The sequence below is a fragment of the Ranitomeya variabilis genome, chromosome 7 (assembly GCF_051348905.1).
Source record: "Ranitomeya variabilis isolate aRanVar5 chromosome 7, aRanVar5.hap1, whole genome shotgun sequence".
In the NCBI taxonomy this organism is placed as follows: domain Eukaryota; kingdom Metazoa; phylum Chordata; class Amphibia; order Anura; family Dendrobatidae; genus Ranitomeya; species Ranitomeya variabilis.
This window is the reverse complement of record NC_135238.1, coordinates 220,253,027-220,273,575: the sequence shown is the minus strand read 5'-3', so window position 1 is coordinate 220,273,575 and position 20,549 is coordinate 220,253,027. Positions and strand designations below refer to the sequence as shown.

Genomic DNA, 20,549 nt, shown 5'->3' with positions numbered 1-20,549 from the left:
TTCCTTCCAGTAATACAGGCTGGATTAGAGATCTGTGTATATCCAGGATGCTCCTGTCCTTACTGATCATTTATCTGCATGGCTTCTATCTACACTGCAGATCTGTATACGAACCCTTCCCTTCTGTTATCTCTAACACTGAGAAAAGAGATGGGGTAGAACAGCGCTCCATCGGGAGCAGGAGCTCTGATGGATTTCTTTTTTTTTTTTTCAGATCATTTAATGCACCAATAAAATGGTAGAACCTTTTAAATGAAGACAATTTAAAATGTTTGCATTTAGGATGCGCATGAACAATAAAAAAAATCTGTGCAAAGGTGTACATAGCCTTTATATTAAATTTAGCTTGAAACACGTTAAAAACTACCTTATAATTTGGCCCTTTAATAACAATAATTATAAAACAAACATCAAACAATGAACTATAAAATTATAAAGTGTTCACATTTTCCCTAAAAAGCTGAAGGGTGAAACATTTCCCCAAACATCTGCGATTCATTGAATTTTGGCACGGGTTAAATAATGGCATTGTGTAGTACAGAAGTGATAGGGCTCTTACACTTCTCAACTAATATGAGATCATTTCCTTTGAACGCCAGACACGCAAACAAAAACCTTCCTGTCAACTTCCAAGTTTTTGTTTTTTTTCACAACTTGTGAAAACCATAATTAGTGCTAAGTTAAACCAGAATGACTTTTGCTTCATATACTGGATGTAGACACAGTAAAACCCCTGCTGTTCGGCTGCTTCGCGGAATCACAAGTGAGAAGTTTACAGGAGATGAACAAAGTGGTGAAAGTTAATATTTCGGGTTACTGGGTTATGCCCCTTCCCCGAGAGTCCACTATTCAGTAACGCTCTATCACATGTAAATTTATTAGTAATTTGTTTTATTGCCGGACCGCTGGTCCAGCCTGTACGCTGTCGCTCGCCTTAAAGTTTATGGAACTGATGGAGAGAGACGAATATAACGGACCCCCAAAGATCAAACACTCATAACCTATCCTACAGATATCCTATAGATTGCATTTATGCCTATAGATTCTACAGATAGGCATAAATGCAAACGCTTCAGATCTTAAAGAGCTTTTCCACTTTGGAAGGGTTTCCTAAGAATAAAATGGTCGCAGGGTGGGACCCACATTGATTTAAAGGTGAATCAAGTGCACAATTTGCCTGTAGTTCACATGGGGAAATTATTACATGGTTAAAATAAACCTCCACGCCTCAGTGAGATCCAGATTTCCCCCCCCCGAGCTGTGTCTAATGGTCCGTTTACATAGACCGAATGGTGGCACTAAAAGACCGCCGATCAGTAAGTACTTACCAATTGGCGGTTGTTTAATAGCATATTAACATAGGCTGGTCGTACTTATTGATGGAAGTATTGGAAGACATGTCCAATTTTTATCTGGGTGTCAGATCAAAATTGGCAATGCAAGTGTATGGGTCCGTGGGAAAAAAAGGACCTTGCTCAGATGACATCCGAGTATGGTCCAATTTACAGTGACTGACAGATTGGAGAAGGTGGAAAACTTTTTTTTTCTCTCCATGTCTGTGAAAAACTGATGCCACCCTGATCGGCGTCTGGTCAGAATCATCGGTCCATTTTTTCGGATGTGGAGAAACCGGTTGTGTGACCCTAGCCTTAATGGGATTGTGTCATCTTAAATTGTTAAAATAGCAAACTGCTTGTAAAAATAAGCAACATTGCAATTAACCTACTGAAAATACGGTACTCTCTGTTCTAAAAAGATTTTTAATTCTATAATGTACAGCTCATTGCTAAGGTGATCGGCCACCTCTAAGGTGGCTGGTTTCCTAGTCAAGCAGTGCACGCTTGCAAGCTGCTCGGAAGCGGTCTCGCATCTGCAGCAGACTAACTGCAGTGCTCTTGTGCTTTTATGATGCTTTGCCACTGCTGGCACCATGGGGGAGCGTACAGTTCGAGCTGGCGGCTAAGTGTTGTCGCTGGTCCAACCTGTCAATTATCAAGAGTACATTGTCCCCCAGCTTGCAAGAAACCAGGAGGCAGAGGAGCAGAGCGCTCCTGCAGACTTAAAGTGAGACAACCTAATTAAGCATACTTATTTTATTTGGGACTATTATGGTCCAAATATTGGACAATTAGGATTTCTGGACTATTGGGTTCGGGATTACTGTAGATATATTTTTCTGCACTTGCACTGAACGAGTTCCATATAAAATCCAATGTATTGCTTAATGGATCAAACATCTTGTGTTTGCATTTACCATACATCCCATAAACCTCCCAAGGCCTTTCCATCTGCGCAATATAAGTGGTTTTATATGTACTGTTTATCTGAGCAAATAGTAAGTTAAATTGACTGAGGATTGCAGTCGACACGCCAACATCTGATGTCTAATGTTATATGCAACCGTGGAAGAAATTACAAGCCATTAAAAGCAATTAAACTTCGCTGAATCCGAAAAAGCTAGGAAAACACATTTCCTCTGTACAATAAGGCCCTATTGTTTGTACCCTGCAGGGTTTCACATCTGTGCCGCTGGATGGCTACACAAGGGAAGAGTTGGGTATCCCATAGTTAAGCCCACGTTCAACTGCGGATTCGGAAAAAAAGGCATCATTGACTATGGTTACCGGTTAAACAAGAGCGAAAAATGGGACGTCTATTGCTACAACCCACATGGTAAGATAAGAACAAAGTGTGTAATATAGAAAAAGTGAGATTAATCAAAATGCTTAACTTTAAGGAAATTAGTACATTAATGTCAATTACCCAGTCAACTGATGTCAATCCAATTCATACAACTTGGTGAATCAATTCTTAGAACGTCACATTGTGTTTTTCCTTAGCAATTCCTACTGGAAGTATATGGGGAAAAAGACAACTGGGCATTACCATTCCTTACTTCTCTAGGTTCAAAAGATTCCTGTAATGAGAAACATGTCGACCACTTTTCGCAGTGCCGGGAAGAACCGGCTGGAGGCAGAACCGGACTAGTCTTGTATTTAATACCATGCTTTACGTCTGGACCTTTAAAGTATATTTTCTCTGAAACGCTGACAAGTTTCAGAGAACATTATACCTGGGTGTAATTATGCCGCAAGGCTCGGATTCATGATTCCCGCGGTTTGGGCAACATGAGTCAGTTGCCAGATTTCCTTTAAAGAGACAGCCACAATGGTGTAATTAAACTTTTTCCCAATTTTCCATGGAAAGAAAATGCAAAAAAGCCTCTTCACAGACGAAAAGAACAGGGTTTCTAGAATCCAAATACTGGAAGTAGCAATTCAATAAGTCAATATCAACGTTTTAACGAGCTTTGCCAGTTGTTGTAGGATATAATACCAACCACGATTCCACCTGCATACAGCTGTTTCAGTGTTCCTATCACTCATTAGGGGAAAATAGAAGACCGCTTGGCTGGTTGAAAAACTTTCAACCAAAGGGTCTAAGGGGTAACGTTTTCCCTTTAAGAGGAGCCATCACTAAGTAAAAAAAATGGTCAGTTTTTGCTCTTTTTGTATTCCTGTTGCTCCCCTGAATATTTTGCTTTTTAGGTTATTTCCCCGCGATCTGGATATAGAAGCGTTTTGTACGCAGCATATTTTTGCTGCATCCAAAGCGCTGCGTGCTAATCATGCAGGTAAATCCACATGTGTTCAGTGAAGCATGCGGATTTACCGCAGCTAATGAATAGCTATGGGTGAGACTATGCAGTGTCTCCTCTGCAGATAATTAACATGCTGCGGCTCGTAAACCCCACACCGCGGGTGAGTTTACGCAGCGTCAAATACAAGCACAATGGACATGGGATTTTTATAAATCCCATCCACTGTGCTTCTGACCTAGAAAGCAGCGTTTTGGATGCAGTGCAGGTGAGCTGCGTCCAAAACGCTACTATTCTGGATCGCGGGCACATACCCTTAGTGTGTTTTCTTTTAAATCCTCTATATGGTTTCAGAGATATGGACTTTTTTATTTAGGGCTTATTTTTATGGGGGGTGGCTTAGAGGGTAATAATCCAGAGCACCTTAAGATATACCCACAAAGAATCCTATTAGAATCCTATTAGGACTGTATTCCCCTGTAATTGGGATTACCATCAATGCCCCAGTTACAGTGAAAAAAAATGGATAATAAATTAAAAATTTAACATTAATAATCTTTATTTTTATAGCGCTAAGGCTGGTTTCACACTTGCGTTTTTTGCCGCTGCGTTTTAGCGCTAAAAAACGCATGCGTTTTTTCTATACTTAACATTAAAAACGCATGCGTTTTTTTGCATGCGTTTTGACGCATTTTTGGCAACGCATGCGTTTTTTTATGCTTGCGTTTTGTTGCAGAAATGCAACCTGTAGTAATTTCTAGCGGCGTTTTTTTGCCACAAAAAAATGCATTGCTGTCTATGTAAACGCATGCGTTTTTAAGCACATGCGTTTGCATGCGTTTTTAAACGCATGCATTTCTATAGAAAAACACAAGAAAAAACAAGAAAACCCTAACCCTAGGGTTACTAGGGATCCTAACCCTAACCCTAAGGTTAGGATCCCTAGTAACCCTAGGGATCCTAACCCTAACCCTAGGGATCCTAACCCTAACCCTTAGGGTTAGGGTTAGGATCCTAACCCTTAGGGTTAGGATCCCTAGGGTTAGGGTTAGGATCCCTACGGTTAGGGTTAGGGTCCCTAGGGTTACTAGGGATCCTAACCCTAACCCTAGCTATTTCTGTTTATAGTGGGTTTTCTAGTTGATTTTGATGATTGGCAGCTGTCACACACTTCTCATCATGCGTTTCAAAAACGCGAACGCAGGAAAAAACGCTTGTAAACGCGTCAAAACGCCGCGTTTTTTTACCACATGCAAAAATGCATGCGTCTAAAAAACGCAGCGTTTAAACGCGTTTACATGCGTTTTTGCACCAAATGCGTTTGCGTTAAAAACGCTGTGTTTTTAAACGCAAATGTGAAACCAGCCTAACATATTCCGCAGCGCTTTACTGTTTTGCACACATTATCATCGCTGTCCCCGATGGGGCTCACAATCTAAATTCCCTATCAGTATGTCTTTGGAATGTGGGAGGAAACCGGAGTACCCGGAGGAAACCCACGCAAAAATGGGGAGAACATGCAAACTCCTTGCAGATGTCATCCTTGGTGGGATTTAAATCCAAGGACTCCAGCGCTGCAAGGCTGCAGTGCTAACCACTGAGCCACCGTGCTACCCGGATATATGCTTTAATGATTTCTTTGGGGACAAAGTTTGTAAAAAAAACTAATGCATGTTTGTGTGTGTATATATACTGTATATTTTATATTATATTGTATGTACACCCATACACAGACATCTGCAAAAAAAAGTAATAAGTGAATAAAAAGTTCCCACCATGAGGAATTACGTAGAAATTAAAATCCTGCACCTCTTAGGTATCCACTGTAAAACCTTTGAGAATTCATTCAATTCAGTTTATTTGTTGCGAAACGTGAACAGTAAAAAAAATAAAAACAAATACGACTAAACTAAAAAATAGCTTTTTCTATATTTGCATTGCAAATTATAGAAATGATGTGGTCATTTATATCTACCCCAAAACAGCTCTAAAAGAAATATGATTTGTCCTGCATCAAACAGTAATGGATGCTAAAAAAGCAGAGAAGAAAAAAAAAAATTACCGGGTTATTCACCATTCATCTTGGCACTTGAAAGTTTCATCATATATTCTGAAGAAAAATGACCTGATGTAAACAGAAATGACAATAACAATGGATACAGAATTATGAAGCCAGGAACAAGATTGCAAAACTTTGGATGGCAAGCAAAAAACCCATTCTGCCAATTGGATAACACCAGTTAATGATGTAATAAGATGGGAAAATGAAGACAAGGGGAATTAGTGGAAATACAGGGGATCAGGGATCATGATTATGAAACATAAGCCTTGAGGTTCATGAAAAAAAAACTTTTTACAGCATTGCTCCAAAAAATGTTAGTGTTTTGTTGAATAAACATTGATATTTGTTGGTTGCTAGTATTGGGCAGGACGGTTTGGCGGTTTTTAACTCTGTTTAAAAGGGTATGTGCACACATCTTTGTTGCGTTGGCAAAGTAGAGTTTTTCTAGGCAAAATCACTTTAGGAAAGTGCTGTAGGTTTTTTATCCTGTACAGGATTCGCTGGTAGCCTCGCCATTATTTTTTGATGTGGCTCAGCCCCCAGCATACGGTAATTTTATCTTGATTTTACACTATAGAACATGTTAATTCTTTTAACAGCTTCATGGTTTTGGAACTCTGAAGCAATTGAAAGAAGTGAAATATGACGGAACAAGTGCACAGGACTGTCATTTTACAATTGCTGTGAACTACGTTTATATTTTGGGGTAGTTTCGCTGCACTTCTTCAGGAGAATTTCCAGGCAACATCCGCCTGAGAAAGGCATTGTGTGCATAAACTGTATAGTTATGTTCACAGAGTTTCTTGTGGAATTTTTGTTTTTGTTGTCCATGGCAGATCCTCTCCAAAATCGTACTTGAAAACACTTGGAAAACTCTTCCTATTCATTTATGCAGGAAATCCACTTTCCTGTTCCTATGAAGTATTTTAAGATTTTTTTTTTCTTTAGAGGTTTTCAAAGAACACCCGGTGGAAAAACAATTGATTGCATAGGCAGCATCAATAGTAAAAAGAGAGAGAGAACAGGGCATGCGCAGTTTCGAGGCCAGACTCCTGCGCCGGATATCATCATGTGGCGCATCCGGCTCCCATAGGCGTCCATTGTCAGAAAAGCCGGACGGTGCATCAGGTTTTTCGCCGCAACAAAAAAAGTTTCTCTGGATGTTTTCTCCGGCCGCCGGACCGGCAATTTTTTGCCGGGTCCGGCAAAAAACGGATGAAACGTTGGGACATCAGGCACAATCCAGCGCTGTGAAAGTAGCCTAAAGGCTTAAACATGTGTAGCGTCTGTCCCCATGCTTTATACTGCAGCTATGCTTGATTAGCTGAATAGCTATGTATAGCAGTAAGTATAACAGCATGAAGTACAGTACTAAGGCAAACGTGACACAATCACATACTGTCCAAAATTTGATTCTCAAAATTACAAAAAAGTAAGCGCCATGTGTTCCACCAGAAATTGCAAAAACTAAACAGTCCCAAACTTTTATGTGACTCTCTCTCTCTATATAATTTTACTGTATTTATAATCCAGGTAGTCTACTCAGTGATCTTTCATCAAAAATATTTGTTATGAAATGGTGTCTCTCTTAGAAAGGGCCTATCATCAGATTTCATAATGTAAACTGCACACACTACTACACAGATCTTATACCTGATCAGTTTGATGTATTTACTTTGATATTTCCTGTCTGAATGCCTGTGTAATCCTTTACGAAAGTTTAACTCAACCACTATCTACCTAGCCTAACGGACAGCTCCGTAGTGTCTCTCCTTCTTGCTGTATTTCCTCCACCTAACCTGATTGACAGCCTTAGTGTCCCTCTTCCCTGCCGCTGAATCTCCCCTTAACCTAACTGACAGCTCCTCATTGTACTGCCTCCCTATTGCTGCTGAATCTCTCCTTACTTAACATCATTGACAGCTCCTCAGTGTCCCTCTTCACTGCAGCTGAATCTCCATCCACCTAACATGACTGACAGCTCCTCAGTGTCCCACCTCCCTGCTGCTGAATCTCCGCACATCTAATCTGAATGGCAACTCCTAGGTGACTCTCCTCCTTACAGATGAATTTCCACCCACCTAAATGAATTGACAGAACCTCAGTGTTCCTCTTCCCTGCTGCTGCTAAATCTATGCCCATCTAATCTGATTGACAGCTCCTCAATGTTCCTCCTTCTTACTGATGAATTTCCTTCATTTAACCTGATTGATAGCTTCTCAGTTTCCCTCTTGTCTGTGGCTGAACCTCCATCCATCTAACATGATTAACAGCTCCTCAGTGCCCCTCATCCCTGCTGCTGAATCCCCCCATAACATGATTGACAACTCCTCAGTGTGTCTCCTCTCTGCTGTTGAATCTCCACCCACCTAACCTGAATGACAGATCCTCAGAGTCCCTCCTCCCTGCTGCTGCTGCTAAATCTCTCCCCATCTAACCTGAATGAAAGACTCTTTAGTGCTCCACCTCACTTCTAATTAATTTCCCCCACTTAACCTGACTGACAGGTTCTCAGTGTCCCTCCTCCCTGCTGCTGTTGAATCTCTCCCATCTAACCTGATTGACAGCTCCTAAGTGTCTGGTATATAAGTGATTTTCCTTAACATGTACTTGCTTTTTTTGTTCTCCAGCAAAGGAGTGTGGCGGGGTGCTAACGGAGCAAGAAAGAATTATTAAATCTCCAGGATATCCTAACGAATACGAGAATGAACAAATTTGTTACTGGCACATCCGGGTTAAGATTGGTCAGCCCATACAACTGCAGTTTCTAGAGATGGATATTGAAGAAGACACCGACTGCCTGTCTGACTACCTAGAAGTATATGACAGCTATGACGACGTTCACGGTTTAGTGGGAAGGTAAATCATATCTAAAATCTACTCAATGGACACAACAATGCCTAACATACACATTTGATACAATGTATAAAAAAATACATCAAGATAAAACTAGGAGTGACTCCATCAATCCCAATCAGCCTTCATCCAGCCATAGTAGCACATTAGTAAAGTCAACAGTCAGCTGCATTTAAGAGGAACTTATCATCAGGTTGTCCCCATGTCCATACCTTTTTTTCACTTCTCTACAAAGTCTCAACATCATCTGTGCTGTCCCTTTAAATTGTCCCACCAGGTATGATAATGAGCTTTGTGTGGTTAGATGGATGTTTCCAGGCCATGTGTGCCGGCTTCTCTGTGTAACACCGTCCCTCCACCTCTGATTGACATAGGTGACGTCCCCTGCAGCGCATGCGCAGAGGATCACTTTGCATTAACCTCAGCAGGGCACAGTGAATTGCGTATATGCCGGTCTTCATCTGCGCAGATGCACGATTCCAGTTGGTTATATGGATGCCTGGAGTCAATCAGAGCCAAAAGGGTGGTGTTACCAGACACAGAGGGACACCAAGTAAAGAAGAGAGAAAATTTGTAATTTCAAATTCTCCAGCTCCTTTGAATTTTTCATCAAAAATTTAATTTGCAGTGAATCGATTGTCTGTGAATCACAAGTACAGCAAAACCTTCAATTGCCTGGAGAACACGTGTGTAACACTCTGAGGTCTCCTTGGACTGTACTAAACACTTACACTACCGTGTTTCCCCGAAAGTAAGACCCTGTCTTACATTAATTTTACCCCAAAAAGTCCCACCCTGTCTTACTTTCGGGGGAGGTCTTACATTAGCTGCAGAAATACGTTACCAACGTGTGGTGTCCTCCCCCAGATCTTGCGTAGTTTTCCGTTGGTGGCGTAGTGGTGTGCGCATGTCCAAGGTCCCAAATCCTCTGCCAGGGGATTGAAAATTGCAGCGATGTCCGTTATTCCTGCGGTGTTCGGTGGGCGCGGCCATCTTGCTTTGGCCGCGCGTGCGCAGAAGCGGCGCTCTGCTGGCCGCGGCTTCAGGAAAATGGCCGCGGGCATCCGCGCGTGCGCAGATGGCTGTCGCGGCGGCCATTTTCCTGAAGCCGCGGCCAGCAGAGCGCCGCTTCTGCGCACGCGCGGCCAAAGCAAGATGGCCGCGCCCACCGAACACCGCAGGAATAACGGACATCGCTGCAATTTTCAATCCCCTGGCAGAGGATTTGGGGGATAGCGGCGGCCCAAAGGTAAGGGCCTTATATTTCACAGCGGCCCCCCAACCCTGCCTTACATTCGGGGGAGGCCTTACATTGAAGGACCCCCCCGTAACCCCCACCCTGTCTTACTTTCGGGGGGGTCCTACTTTCGGGGAAACACGGTATTTTAACAAAAATAGTTCACGACAAAAAACCTGCCATGTATTTTAAGAAAACTTCTCACCAATTATAAATAAACTGGCGTAAGAACTGTCACACACTATTGGTAATGTTTATTCAGTATATTATGGCTTTTGCTTTATTTCTCTATGGCTAAGCTGATTTGCCACTAAATATCTGCTGTGTTCCCTGCCCCGGCTTTTATACAGGCTATGTTAGACCCTCTTGATTGGTTGTGTTATGCTATATAATGTGATAACTGCTAGGCATTATGAGGAAGCCCACACAGTTTCGCCTTTCGACATGTGAGCCTTCCCTGGCTGATGTAATCTTTTGGTTTGTGTAAAATGGCGGCGGGAATTTTTGGGTGATTCGCCCAAATTGAATCACAAATAGTTTGAATTCGACAGGCCCAGCCATAGTCCTCCATATTGTAAACTAATTACATTAGATCGATTTCCTCATCGCTAGTACCAAGCATGGCTCAGTGATGGACATGGGACTGCCGACTATCATAATGCATGGGACAAATTTAAAACGCTTTTATTAAATTGTTCGAATGGCAGGAAAGGTGCTATAAAGGGGTTGTATGGAAGTGAATAAGCAGTGAGAGAATGGGGATGAATTACTTTCCTTAAAATTCTGCATGTACCTGAGCTGAAATTTCCTACTTATACAATTTACCAGGAGAGAAAATAATGACTTTTCTAAACAACCTATGAGGGTCTACGGACGAAACAGGGGGGAGCACATCACCATAAAGGGCTTTTTTCACAGCTACATATTGCATAAATGACTAAAACATGTGCAGTAATACCGAAGAGCTGGTAATACAAAACTAACAGGATTGTCTCTTCATTTCCCTAGATTCTGTGGCGACATGCTTCCCGACGACATTATCAGCACAGGTAGTAATATAGATTAGTTAATAACTTCTTTTTAGACATACAGTGCGTCAGTTCACCAATATCTAATGTCTGTTTACTATGTATACTGTACTACTTATATCATATTGGACCTAGATAATATTCCCCATAATAAATCCTGGACTTATTCCAACTCTCCCCCTTTAGCTCCTGAAGTGGATATTAACTTTAGTGGCAAGAAAGAATAATCCCCACACAAGTGGTCTCCGAGGTGGGACTCTCTAGGTTTTACAAAACTACCATCCTAGCATGTCCTGAAAGAATGCCCGCCGACTTGTGAGCAGGGTCCAGGTTTATAGATGAAACATCCTGACCTACAGTATCAGATTCACAAATAGTACATGACACCCCAAACTAAGTACAGAGCATATGCCAGACCCCCTAAATAATTACAGACCACACACACAAGACCCCCTAAATAATTACAGACCACACATAAGACCCCCTAAATACAGACCACACATAAGACCCCCTAAATAATTACAGACCACACATAAGGCCCCCTAAATAATTACAGACCACACATAAGACCCCCTAAATAAATACAGACCACACATAAGACCTCTAAATAATTACAGACCACACATGACTCCCTAAATACAGACCACACATAAGACCCCTGAATAATTACAGACCACACATAAGACCCCCTAAATAAATGCAGACCCCCTAGATAAATACAGACCACACATAAGACCCCTAAATAATTACAGACCACACATAAGACCCCCTAAATAAATGCAGACCACATGTAAGACCTCCTAAATTACATACCATATACACATGACCCCCCTACATAAATACAGACCGCACATAAGATCTCCTAGATAATTACAATCCACACACCCTAGATAATTACAAGCCATACATAAGACCCCCTTCATATAGACCACACATAAGAGCCCCTAAACAGTTACATAAAACATACTAAATCTTCTAAACAAAATGCAGACCACACAAGTCCCCCTAATCAAAGAGAGACCACACAGAAGACCCCTCTACACAATTACTGACCGCACATAAGACCCCTTAAGCAATTACAGACTACATACCAGACCCTCTTAAACAAATAAAGACCATCCACCAGACCCTTAAATAATTACAGACCACTCATAAGACCCCCTAAAAGACAGACCAGACCCTTTATTATCTGCGTCTTATACACACACACACACACACAGTCAGAAGAAAACCTCGTGTACAAACCCCAGAACAGACCCCTCCCCAACGTATACAGACCCCAGACCAGACCTCTCACCCATACATACAGACCCCAGACCAGACCCCTCCCAGACAAATACATATTCCAGACAAGACCCCAAGACCACCATATGCAAGCTCGGGTATAATAACCCTAAGGTGACTCAAACAGGCATAAAGAAAAAGCGAAAACCCTACGCGTGTCGCCACAGGTGACGAAGCCACTGCTGTGGCGACACGCGTAGGGTATTCGCTTTTTCTTTATGCCTGTTTGAGTCACCTTAGGGTTATTATACCCGAGTTGTGATGGGGACTTGGTTGTCTTGTATGATGCGCACGTAGGTATTTGACCTAATGAGGGTGTAACCTCATGACTGTGTTTGACATTTGTGCACATATTTTAGTACTGTGGGACATAAGGTTCTTTATGCTTGGTATAAAAACCATATATTTTGTGATGGAAATCACTCTACTTGCAGAGTTTGGTATTTCTTAGTTTGTACCCAGGTACTGCTATTTTTTGCCTATTGCATTTTATGCCATCTATCTATAGGGCCTTACTATTGATCTCAGGGTCTCATGCCCAGAATTGTTATATAGAATGCTTATTTACCTTTGTACCTCAGCACCTATATTCCTTTTGTGCGGCTATATTGGCAATTAAATGCCTTCATATGCATCATGTATATTTTATGTACCTTGTGAATATGCTGTCCATATAGGAGTGTGAAACACAGGTTTATACAAAAAATTTGTTTCCCCTTTCCACTTTTGTACAGGCATTTGCCTTATTATAGGTATTGTTCTAACTGTTTTTAGATGTTTTTAAATGTTTTTTGTCCTGTGTTTTCACCTTAATAAAGTTGTATTGTTTTTGCATGAATCTTTGCTGTTTGGTGATCCCCATTGTATATGGCCTCTGCTTTTTCTTGTTTTTGTACTTATTAGTTTTCACCTCCACCAATCAGCTGTTAGCGGACGGAAGTAAGCAGTGTGTGGAGGCAGAACAGCACAGCTCCGTTCACTGTATAGTGGCCTTTCATGGGTACTGTAGCTCAGCTCCCATTGATGTGAATGTGATGTGATTTACATACCTGAAAGCGACCACTAACTCCAGAGTGTACGGCTCTGTGCTGTTCTGACACCGTATACTGTCTCTTCCGGATGCCACGGCTCCATCTAATAGCTCATCGTGGGAGTGACAGGGGTCAGGACCTCATGGGTAGGTCATCAATATTCAAAGTTCTGGACCCCTCTAACGAGGTAGAAAGAGCACGTCTAGTAGAAAATATCTCTATAATTCAGAATGCAAAAGTAAATGATACTGCCATATTGTCCAATCAGCAGTGTCCCGCCGCCGCCCCACACCGGGAGTAGGGAATACATTATGAAACCGTCTCCGGGACCAATTAATTATAATTACATGTACTAATTAATCACGGCTGCAGATTTGCACCCAAACAGAGTTGTAAAAATATTACCAGTCCTTACTCATTCCCAGTGACCTTTTTTTCTTATAATTATTTTTTTTACTTCTGTTTCAGGGAATGTCATGACGTTAAAGTTCTTGTCAGACGGATCCATCACGGGAGGAGGCTTCCAAATCAAGTATACAGCCCTGGAGCCGTACTCCCTCCCGGAAATGAACTCAAACTTTACGTCCGAAGCCAACTCTGACTTTATACATTATGATATTAAATAAAATATTTTATAAAGTGCGTTTTCCAAGGCAAAGAGCAAGTGAAATGATTTCGATGGTGGTGGTGATTCATCTGTCCTCGCTCCGGTTGTTCTGGGCAAAGCTCCAATCGACTTGAACGGGAGATGACTGAAACACTTAGCGTCCAGCCGACTTTGATAGATGACTTCTTCAAGTTTCCATGTTACATACAGCAGTGACCGTGTTCATTAATTACGAGAGGCCCGGCAGCCAACGTCTGTTCGTACACAGAGTTATTATCGGGGTATTACAGTTTTAGCAAATAAAGATCATTGCCTTTATACTATTTATTATATTTGTACTATATTCAATAGCTCTGTTTGCTGTCATTCAGTCGGAACCTTCACTAATTACTTCCCAGTAAGAGAAAAGTTGCATCCTGGTCATGTGATGGACAACGCATTATATACTTTAGTGAGTGGCTTTTAAAGAGAATCTCTCAGCAGGTTTTTGCTTTGTAATCTGACAGCAGCATGATGTAGGGACAGAGATCCTGATTCCAACGATGTATCACTTTAGGTATCTATGGGCATTGTCTTTTGACAGAGAGCTGCTTATCACCGGAGGGGGCATCGCCGGATTAGCAGTCGGGTGTGCTGTAGTCCAGGCCGTGATAATCAAATAGTGATAAAACCTTCATTGTAAGTAAACAACAGCACATAGCCAAAAAAGTGACACATCGCTGAATTCAGTGTTTTAACCCCTACATCATGCTATCGTCAGATTACAAAGCAAAATCCTACTGACAGATTCCCTTTAAATAACAGCAAGCAGGGATTTTGAAAATAGGGAAACAATTCATACAGAAACTATTTGGGAAAATGATAACTTTTCATACATACAAAAACATTAATTTTGTTGGAACTGGATTAACCCCTTTAACGGGAATCTGTGAGGAGCATTATGGTCACTAAAGCATGAACAGCACGGGGTACGGGACTAAAACACTTTCTGGATGCAGATAAGAGTCAGCATTGCTAAAAGAAAAAAGAACGTTCATGCATTATGCAAATTAGCTGGTAAGTGCCCAAAAGGCAGTCTCAATCCCGGGAAGTACTCTGATTGTCCACGTAAATCCTGTGTACAGTCTTGCTAAGTCATGGACTTCGACAATGAGATCTTGCACATGTGCCATGTATTCCTGGCCTGGGACACGCTCCGTACTGCTGTAGGCACCATCCTCATTGACATAAGTAGGTCTTAGCCTGCAGTAGGGAGAGTGCTGCGCAAGTGCCAGGCCAGAAACACACCGCGAATGTGCAATACTTCAATGCCGTTTTTCTCAGCAGCCTAGAATGTAAATTTGCACGTTTTGTCATTTTCAGCGTGAATACTGCTTTAGTAGCCATGAAGCTCTTGACAAAATTCCTTTTGAGAAAATGTGTCATGAAAAAAATTACTTATTGTTTAAATTAGGCTTTTATAATATATATAGTTTATTTTTTGTTAATTTATAATTTTTCATATTATGATCTATATTAAATAAAAATATTGCAATTTTCACACCGGCCACTAGGCCTAATATTAAACTCTTACTTCCTGACCAAGACCCTATTTGTACAGAAGCGTTATCTGAGCATGCTCTAATCTAGGAACAAGGTCAGTGGCATAACTACAGTCTGATTAGATACAGTGCAAAATTCAGTCCTGGGCCCCCACCTGCATGTTGGTCAGATATATGGGCCCTTGTCTAAAACCTATAAAAGCATGCGTATTTGCCCCTCCTTGTAATAATGTCCTTCGTTCTATCTCCATTCCGGCAATAATTTTTCTCACCTTCCCTCGCATCCTCTTTCATAGCCAGCAGATGACTTTGGCGTGACGGCACAGGCAGCACATGACATCACAGCCGTGCACCGCCCGTAACGTGCAAGCTGATATCAGCTGCCAGCCTCTGATTGGCCAGTGGCATGTACTGTAGTATAGGGAACCAGTGGGAACTACAACACATTTCAGCCGAATGTACGTCCAAGAACTACGAATGTTACTTGTGAAAGGAGGAGGTGGTGAGCTGTAACATCACCTATTGTGTTATCTGCTGTATATAGAGGTGTTATCAGTCATTATACAGGAGGAGGTGAGCTGTGACATCACCTATTGTCAAAGGTGTATCTAGGGTTTCTGGCACCCGGGGCAAGAATTCATTTTGGTGCCCCCCCCCAAGGACATATGCCCCCCGTCAGCCCCGTCATTGCCCTCTCCGCCCCACCATCCCCATCATTGCTCTCTCCCCGTCAGCCCCATCATTGCCCTCTCCTCCTCCACCATCCCCATCATTGCTCTCTCCCTGTCAGCCCCATAATTGCCCTCTCCTCCCCCACCATCCCCATCATTGCTCACTCCCCATCAGCCCCATCATTGCCCTCTGCTCTCCCACCATCCCCATCATTGCCCTCTCCTCCCCCATCCCCATCATTGCTCTCTCCCCGTCAGCCCCACTATTGCTCTCTCCTGCTCCACCATCCCCATCATTGCTCTCTCCCCGTCAGCCCCATCATTGCCCTCTCCTCCTCCACCATCCCCATCATTGCTCTCTCCCCGTCAGCCCCATCATTGCCCTCTCCTCCCCCACACACACCATTCACTTCTCTGCACATTCCCCTACAGCGCGACACACACACACGCACCTCTCACCTCTCCTCGCACTCTGCCGCAGCATCTCATCCTTGCGCTCTGCCGCAGCATCTCATTGCCTTCCTCTGACACAGCCGGCCGCTGAATGATGACGTCACGGTCATCCAGCGGCGCATCTGTGTGAGAGGAAGCAGGAAGATTTCTCCCTGCCTGCTGCAGCCACCCCCCTCCACCTCTGCACATGTTGGGACCCAGCGCTCTGCAGCTTCTCTGTGCCGGCTGTCAGCTTGAAGGTCGGCACAGAGAACAGCTGACTCCCAGACCGTGTGCGGCAGAATGCAGCCGCCGGGGGAGACACTGCAGACCGCCGAATTAGGCGGCCCGACTGCGCCCCCCTGCCGGCTGCGCCCGGGGCACATGCCTTGGTTGCCCCCCCCTAGATACGACACTGCCTATTGTGAAAGGTGGATCCTGTGTTATCTACTGTATATAGAGGTGTTATCAGTCATTGTACAGGAGGAGGAGGAGGTGAGCTGTGACATCACCTATTGTGAATGGTGGATCCTGTGTTATCTACTGTATATAGAGGTGATATCAGTCATTGTACAGGAGGAGGAGGTGAGCTGTGACATCATTTATTGTGAATGGTGGATCCTGTGTTATCTACTGTATATAGAGGTGTTATTAGTCAATGTACAGGAGGAGGAGGTGAGCTGTAACATCACCTATTGTGAATGGTGGATCCTGTGTTATCTACTGGATATAGAGGTGCTATCAGTCATATAATCAAATATTAAAACAAAAAACTTTTAGAGTAAAAAAAACCCTGATTTAAGCAATCAGTCATATTCTGAAGACACCTTCCATTTATGTGTTATTTGTTTTTGGATTCATTAAGACAGTTTAATAACTATGAAAATAATGTAAATATATAATTACATATTTCTAAAGTTTGTAAATTCAGATCCAAACTGGAATATTGGGAACAAAATGTGACGTTACATGCACAATACAACGCTCAACAATAAAAACACTTCTACAATAGAATACAAGAAATGGAAAACTTCAGAGATTCCTGCCAAAGAGGAAGATGGCAACTGAAAAAGGAAAAAATGCACCAGGAAACAAAGTACAGCAATGTTTTAATAAATATGTATACATTTTTATTAATATTATTAAATAATAATAAATAATAATAATAATAGATAGTACAGCTTATCCCCTTAAGGACCAAACAACTTTGTACTTTAATGACCAGACCTAATTTATTAAACCTGACCAGTGTCACTTTATGAGATAATAACTCTGGAACGCTTCAACCGATCCCACTGATTCTGAGATACTGTACTTCATGATAGTGGTAAAGGTTATGTGATATGACTTGCATTTATTTGTGAAAAAAAAACAACAGAAATTTGATGAAAATTTTGAAAACCTTGCCACTTTCAAACTTTTAATTTTTACGCCCTTAACCCCGAGAATCATATCACAAAAACTAGTTATAAAATAACATTTACCAGATGTCTATTTTACATCTGCTTCATTTTTAAGACATTATTTTTTTCTTAGGAAATTGGAAGGGTTAAAAAGTGATCATCAATTTCTCATTTTTCCAACACCTCCACTTTTTTGGGACCACATCACATTTGAAGTGACTCTGAGGGTCTATATGACAGAAAATACCCCAAATTATCACCTTTCTGAAAAACTGCACCCCTCAAAGTGCTCAAAAACACATTCAAGAAGTTTATTAACCCTTCAGGTGCTTCACAGGAACTAATGGAATATGAATGGAAAAAAATGAATATTTTACCTTTTTTCCCCCAAAAAATGTTACTTTCGCCCAAAATCTTGCATTCTCATAAGGGTAACAGGAGAAAATGTACCATACAATTTGTTGTGCAATTTCTCCTGAATACGTGAATACCCCATATGTGGTGGAAAACTACTGTTTGCATGCATGGTAGGGCTCGGAAGGGAAGGAGCACCTTTTGCAATGCAAAATTGGCTGGAATCAGTAGCAGACAACATGTTGCGTTTGGACAGCCCCTAATGTACCTAAACAGTAGAAAGCTCCCACAACTGACGCCATTTTGGAAACTACACCCATCATAGATTTTATCCAGGCATATAGTGAGGATTTTGAACCCACAGGTACTACATACAATGTAATAACATTAGGTTGTCACATAGAAATATTTCAATATTTTTCACGAAAATGTTGTTTTAGCCCCAATGTTTTCCCTTTTGCAAGACGTAACATAAAAAAATGGAACACTCAGTTTGTTACCCACTTTGTTCTGAGAGTGGCGATACTCCACATGTGGTCAAAAAACACTGGACAAACGGCAGTGCTCAGAATGGAAGGTTAAATATTCAAATTGCCTCTTCTGAGAAAAAGAGGACTTAAACTCTATAGCGCCACCTGTTGGAAGTAGCGATCCTACAAGTCACAATCAAGTCTTCAACGAGTCGTGCAATATGACTTAGGATAAAAGCCAAATCAGTATCTCAATTCGCAGACACGGTGTTTACGGCTGTTGACCCTCGTCAGTGCAAAGCATGAGAACTGATTTGGCTAGGTGAGAGGCTCTGGACTGGGGTCTAAGGGGTAACGTTTCTCCTTATGGAGAGTGACATACCAGCTGGCTTGTCAAGGTAAGGAGGCATATTCGCCGTGCAATGCTCCTCTGGGAAATTAAATATTCAAATTGCCTCTTCTGAGAAAAAGAGGACTTAACTCTATAGCGCCGCCTGTTGGAAGAATGAAAGAATGGAAGGAGCACTGTTTGAATTTTGGAACATAAATATGCCTGTGAAATAGTTCTTGACATGCCAAAACCGCAGAAACTCCACAACTGACCCCATTTTCTAAACTGCACCCCCTAAAGAATTAATTGATGGATGTAATGAGCCTTTTGCGCCCACATTTTGTTAAAAGATTTAGTTTAAAATAAAATTTCACTTTTTTTCCACGTCAATTTTAGGACAAATTTTTAATAAATAGTAATGAGAGGTGAGGAAATGGACCCCAAAATGTATAGAGCTATTCCTCCTGTGTTCAAACGTAACCTCATTAGTATAGTTTGACTGAACGATCGGACCCAAAAGGGATGGAGTGCCCTGTGTCTATTTTAGGTAATATATTCATATATATTGGGTACAATGTCCCCAGCATCACATTTCCCAGTAAATATGACTATACCATGATGGCAAATCATACCACAGTAATTTCACAACAGCTGGATAAAAATTGCATTGAAATGAAAGACAACATGTTTCAAAATGGAGAAGTGTAACAATGTTGCAAAGCTGAGAACCTTCATAGGATAAAAGAACATCCAGGGCTACTGTCATTCTATCTTTTTTTTTTTTTTTAAAGAGACTAGTTCTACAACTTCTCTATAGCACAATCAATCCCTTTATGAGGAACGGATGTGCCATGTGACGCTGGCACACTATAATAGGTGCCAGCCTGGCAAGGTACGGACCACCATGGGTACAGTACAACTCCTCCCTTTACAGAATATATATAGAGGCAGTATGCCACACTACCTGTGGACAGTTTTATCAGGTATAATGGGTTTTATAATACCCGAATAAAACATTAAGAAAGCCCAATCCTTATAGACCAGGAACAGCTGGTGTACTGGGTATCCTCCATGAAAAAACACCATGTTTATATGACCAGTAGAAAGGTTCAGAATGACTGCTTTAGATGGCAAAGAATAATCAAACTGGAGAGAAAAAAAGTATGCTATTTCAGCAAATTCCCCTCACAGGATTCATCTAGGGGTATAGTGAGCATTAACCTTTTTTTTTTGCATTCCAATTTATAAATATGCGATGAAGAAATAAAAAGTGAATAGAGAGAAAATAGCAGAAGGAGGCAAGGGTAAAAACAGGGGCAGCGCTCGGCACTGTTCCTGTCTGTTCCCGCACCACCCCAAGCTGTCACAGCAGGAGCCCGGCCACTGGCAGCACTGAGCTTCTGATGTGATCATGCGGGAGTTGCTGATACTTCAGTACGTCCTGCACGATTATAAGCTGTGATTGTTCAGTCAGATTGATGAGCGTGCGGGGACCGCTGGCGTGAGTCCCTGCACCTCTTCCCGTGACGCTCAGCTGTCAGTGACAACTGTTGTCACAGAAATGTCACTGCATGTTTACAAGCAGTATGCAGACAAAAAAACAATAATACATACATATGATCAGCTCACCCACCAAGAAACCCG

The 20,549-nt window shown here is 41.9% G+C and overlaps 1 protein-coding gene and 1 long non-coding RNA gene across 2 annotated transcripts in view; one reads left to right on the top strand and one right to left on the bottom strand.

The window, feature by feature from the left end:
• The window catches only part of TNFAIP6 (TNF alpha induced protein 6), a 32,858-nt gene extending 17,580 nt beyond the window's left edge, over positions 1 to 15,278 (top strand). The window contains exons 3-6 of the mRNA XM_077272985.1: positions 2,512 to 2,673; positions 8,291 to 8,519; positions 10,762 to 10,802; positions 13,565 to 15,278. Coding sequence (XP_077129100.1) covers positions 2,512 to 2,673; positions 8,291 to 8,519; positions 10,762 to 10,802; positions 13,565 to 13,722 — 590 coding nt within the window. The 3' untranslated portion in view covers positions 13,723 to 15,278. The remainder of the gene's footprint in view (positions 1 to 2,511; positions 2,674 to 8,290; positions 8,520 to 10,761; positions 10,803 to 13,564) is intronic.
• LOC143784565 (uncharacterized) overlaps positions 1 to 20,549 on the bottom strand; it is a 53,674-nt gene extending 33,125 nt beyond the window's left edge. Inside the window, exon 1 of the long non-coding RNA XR_013217815.1 lies at positions 20,539 to 20,549. This is a non-coding gene — a long non-coding RNA (uncharacterized LOC143784565). The remainder of the gene's footprint in view (positions 1 to 20,538) is intronic.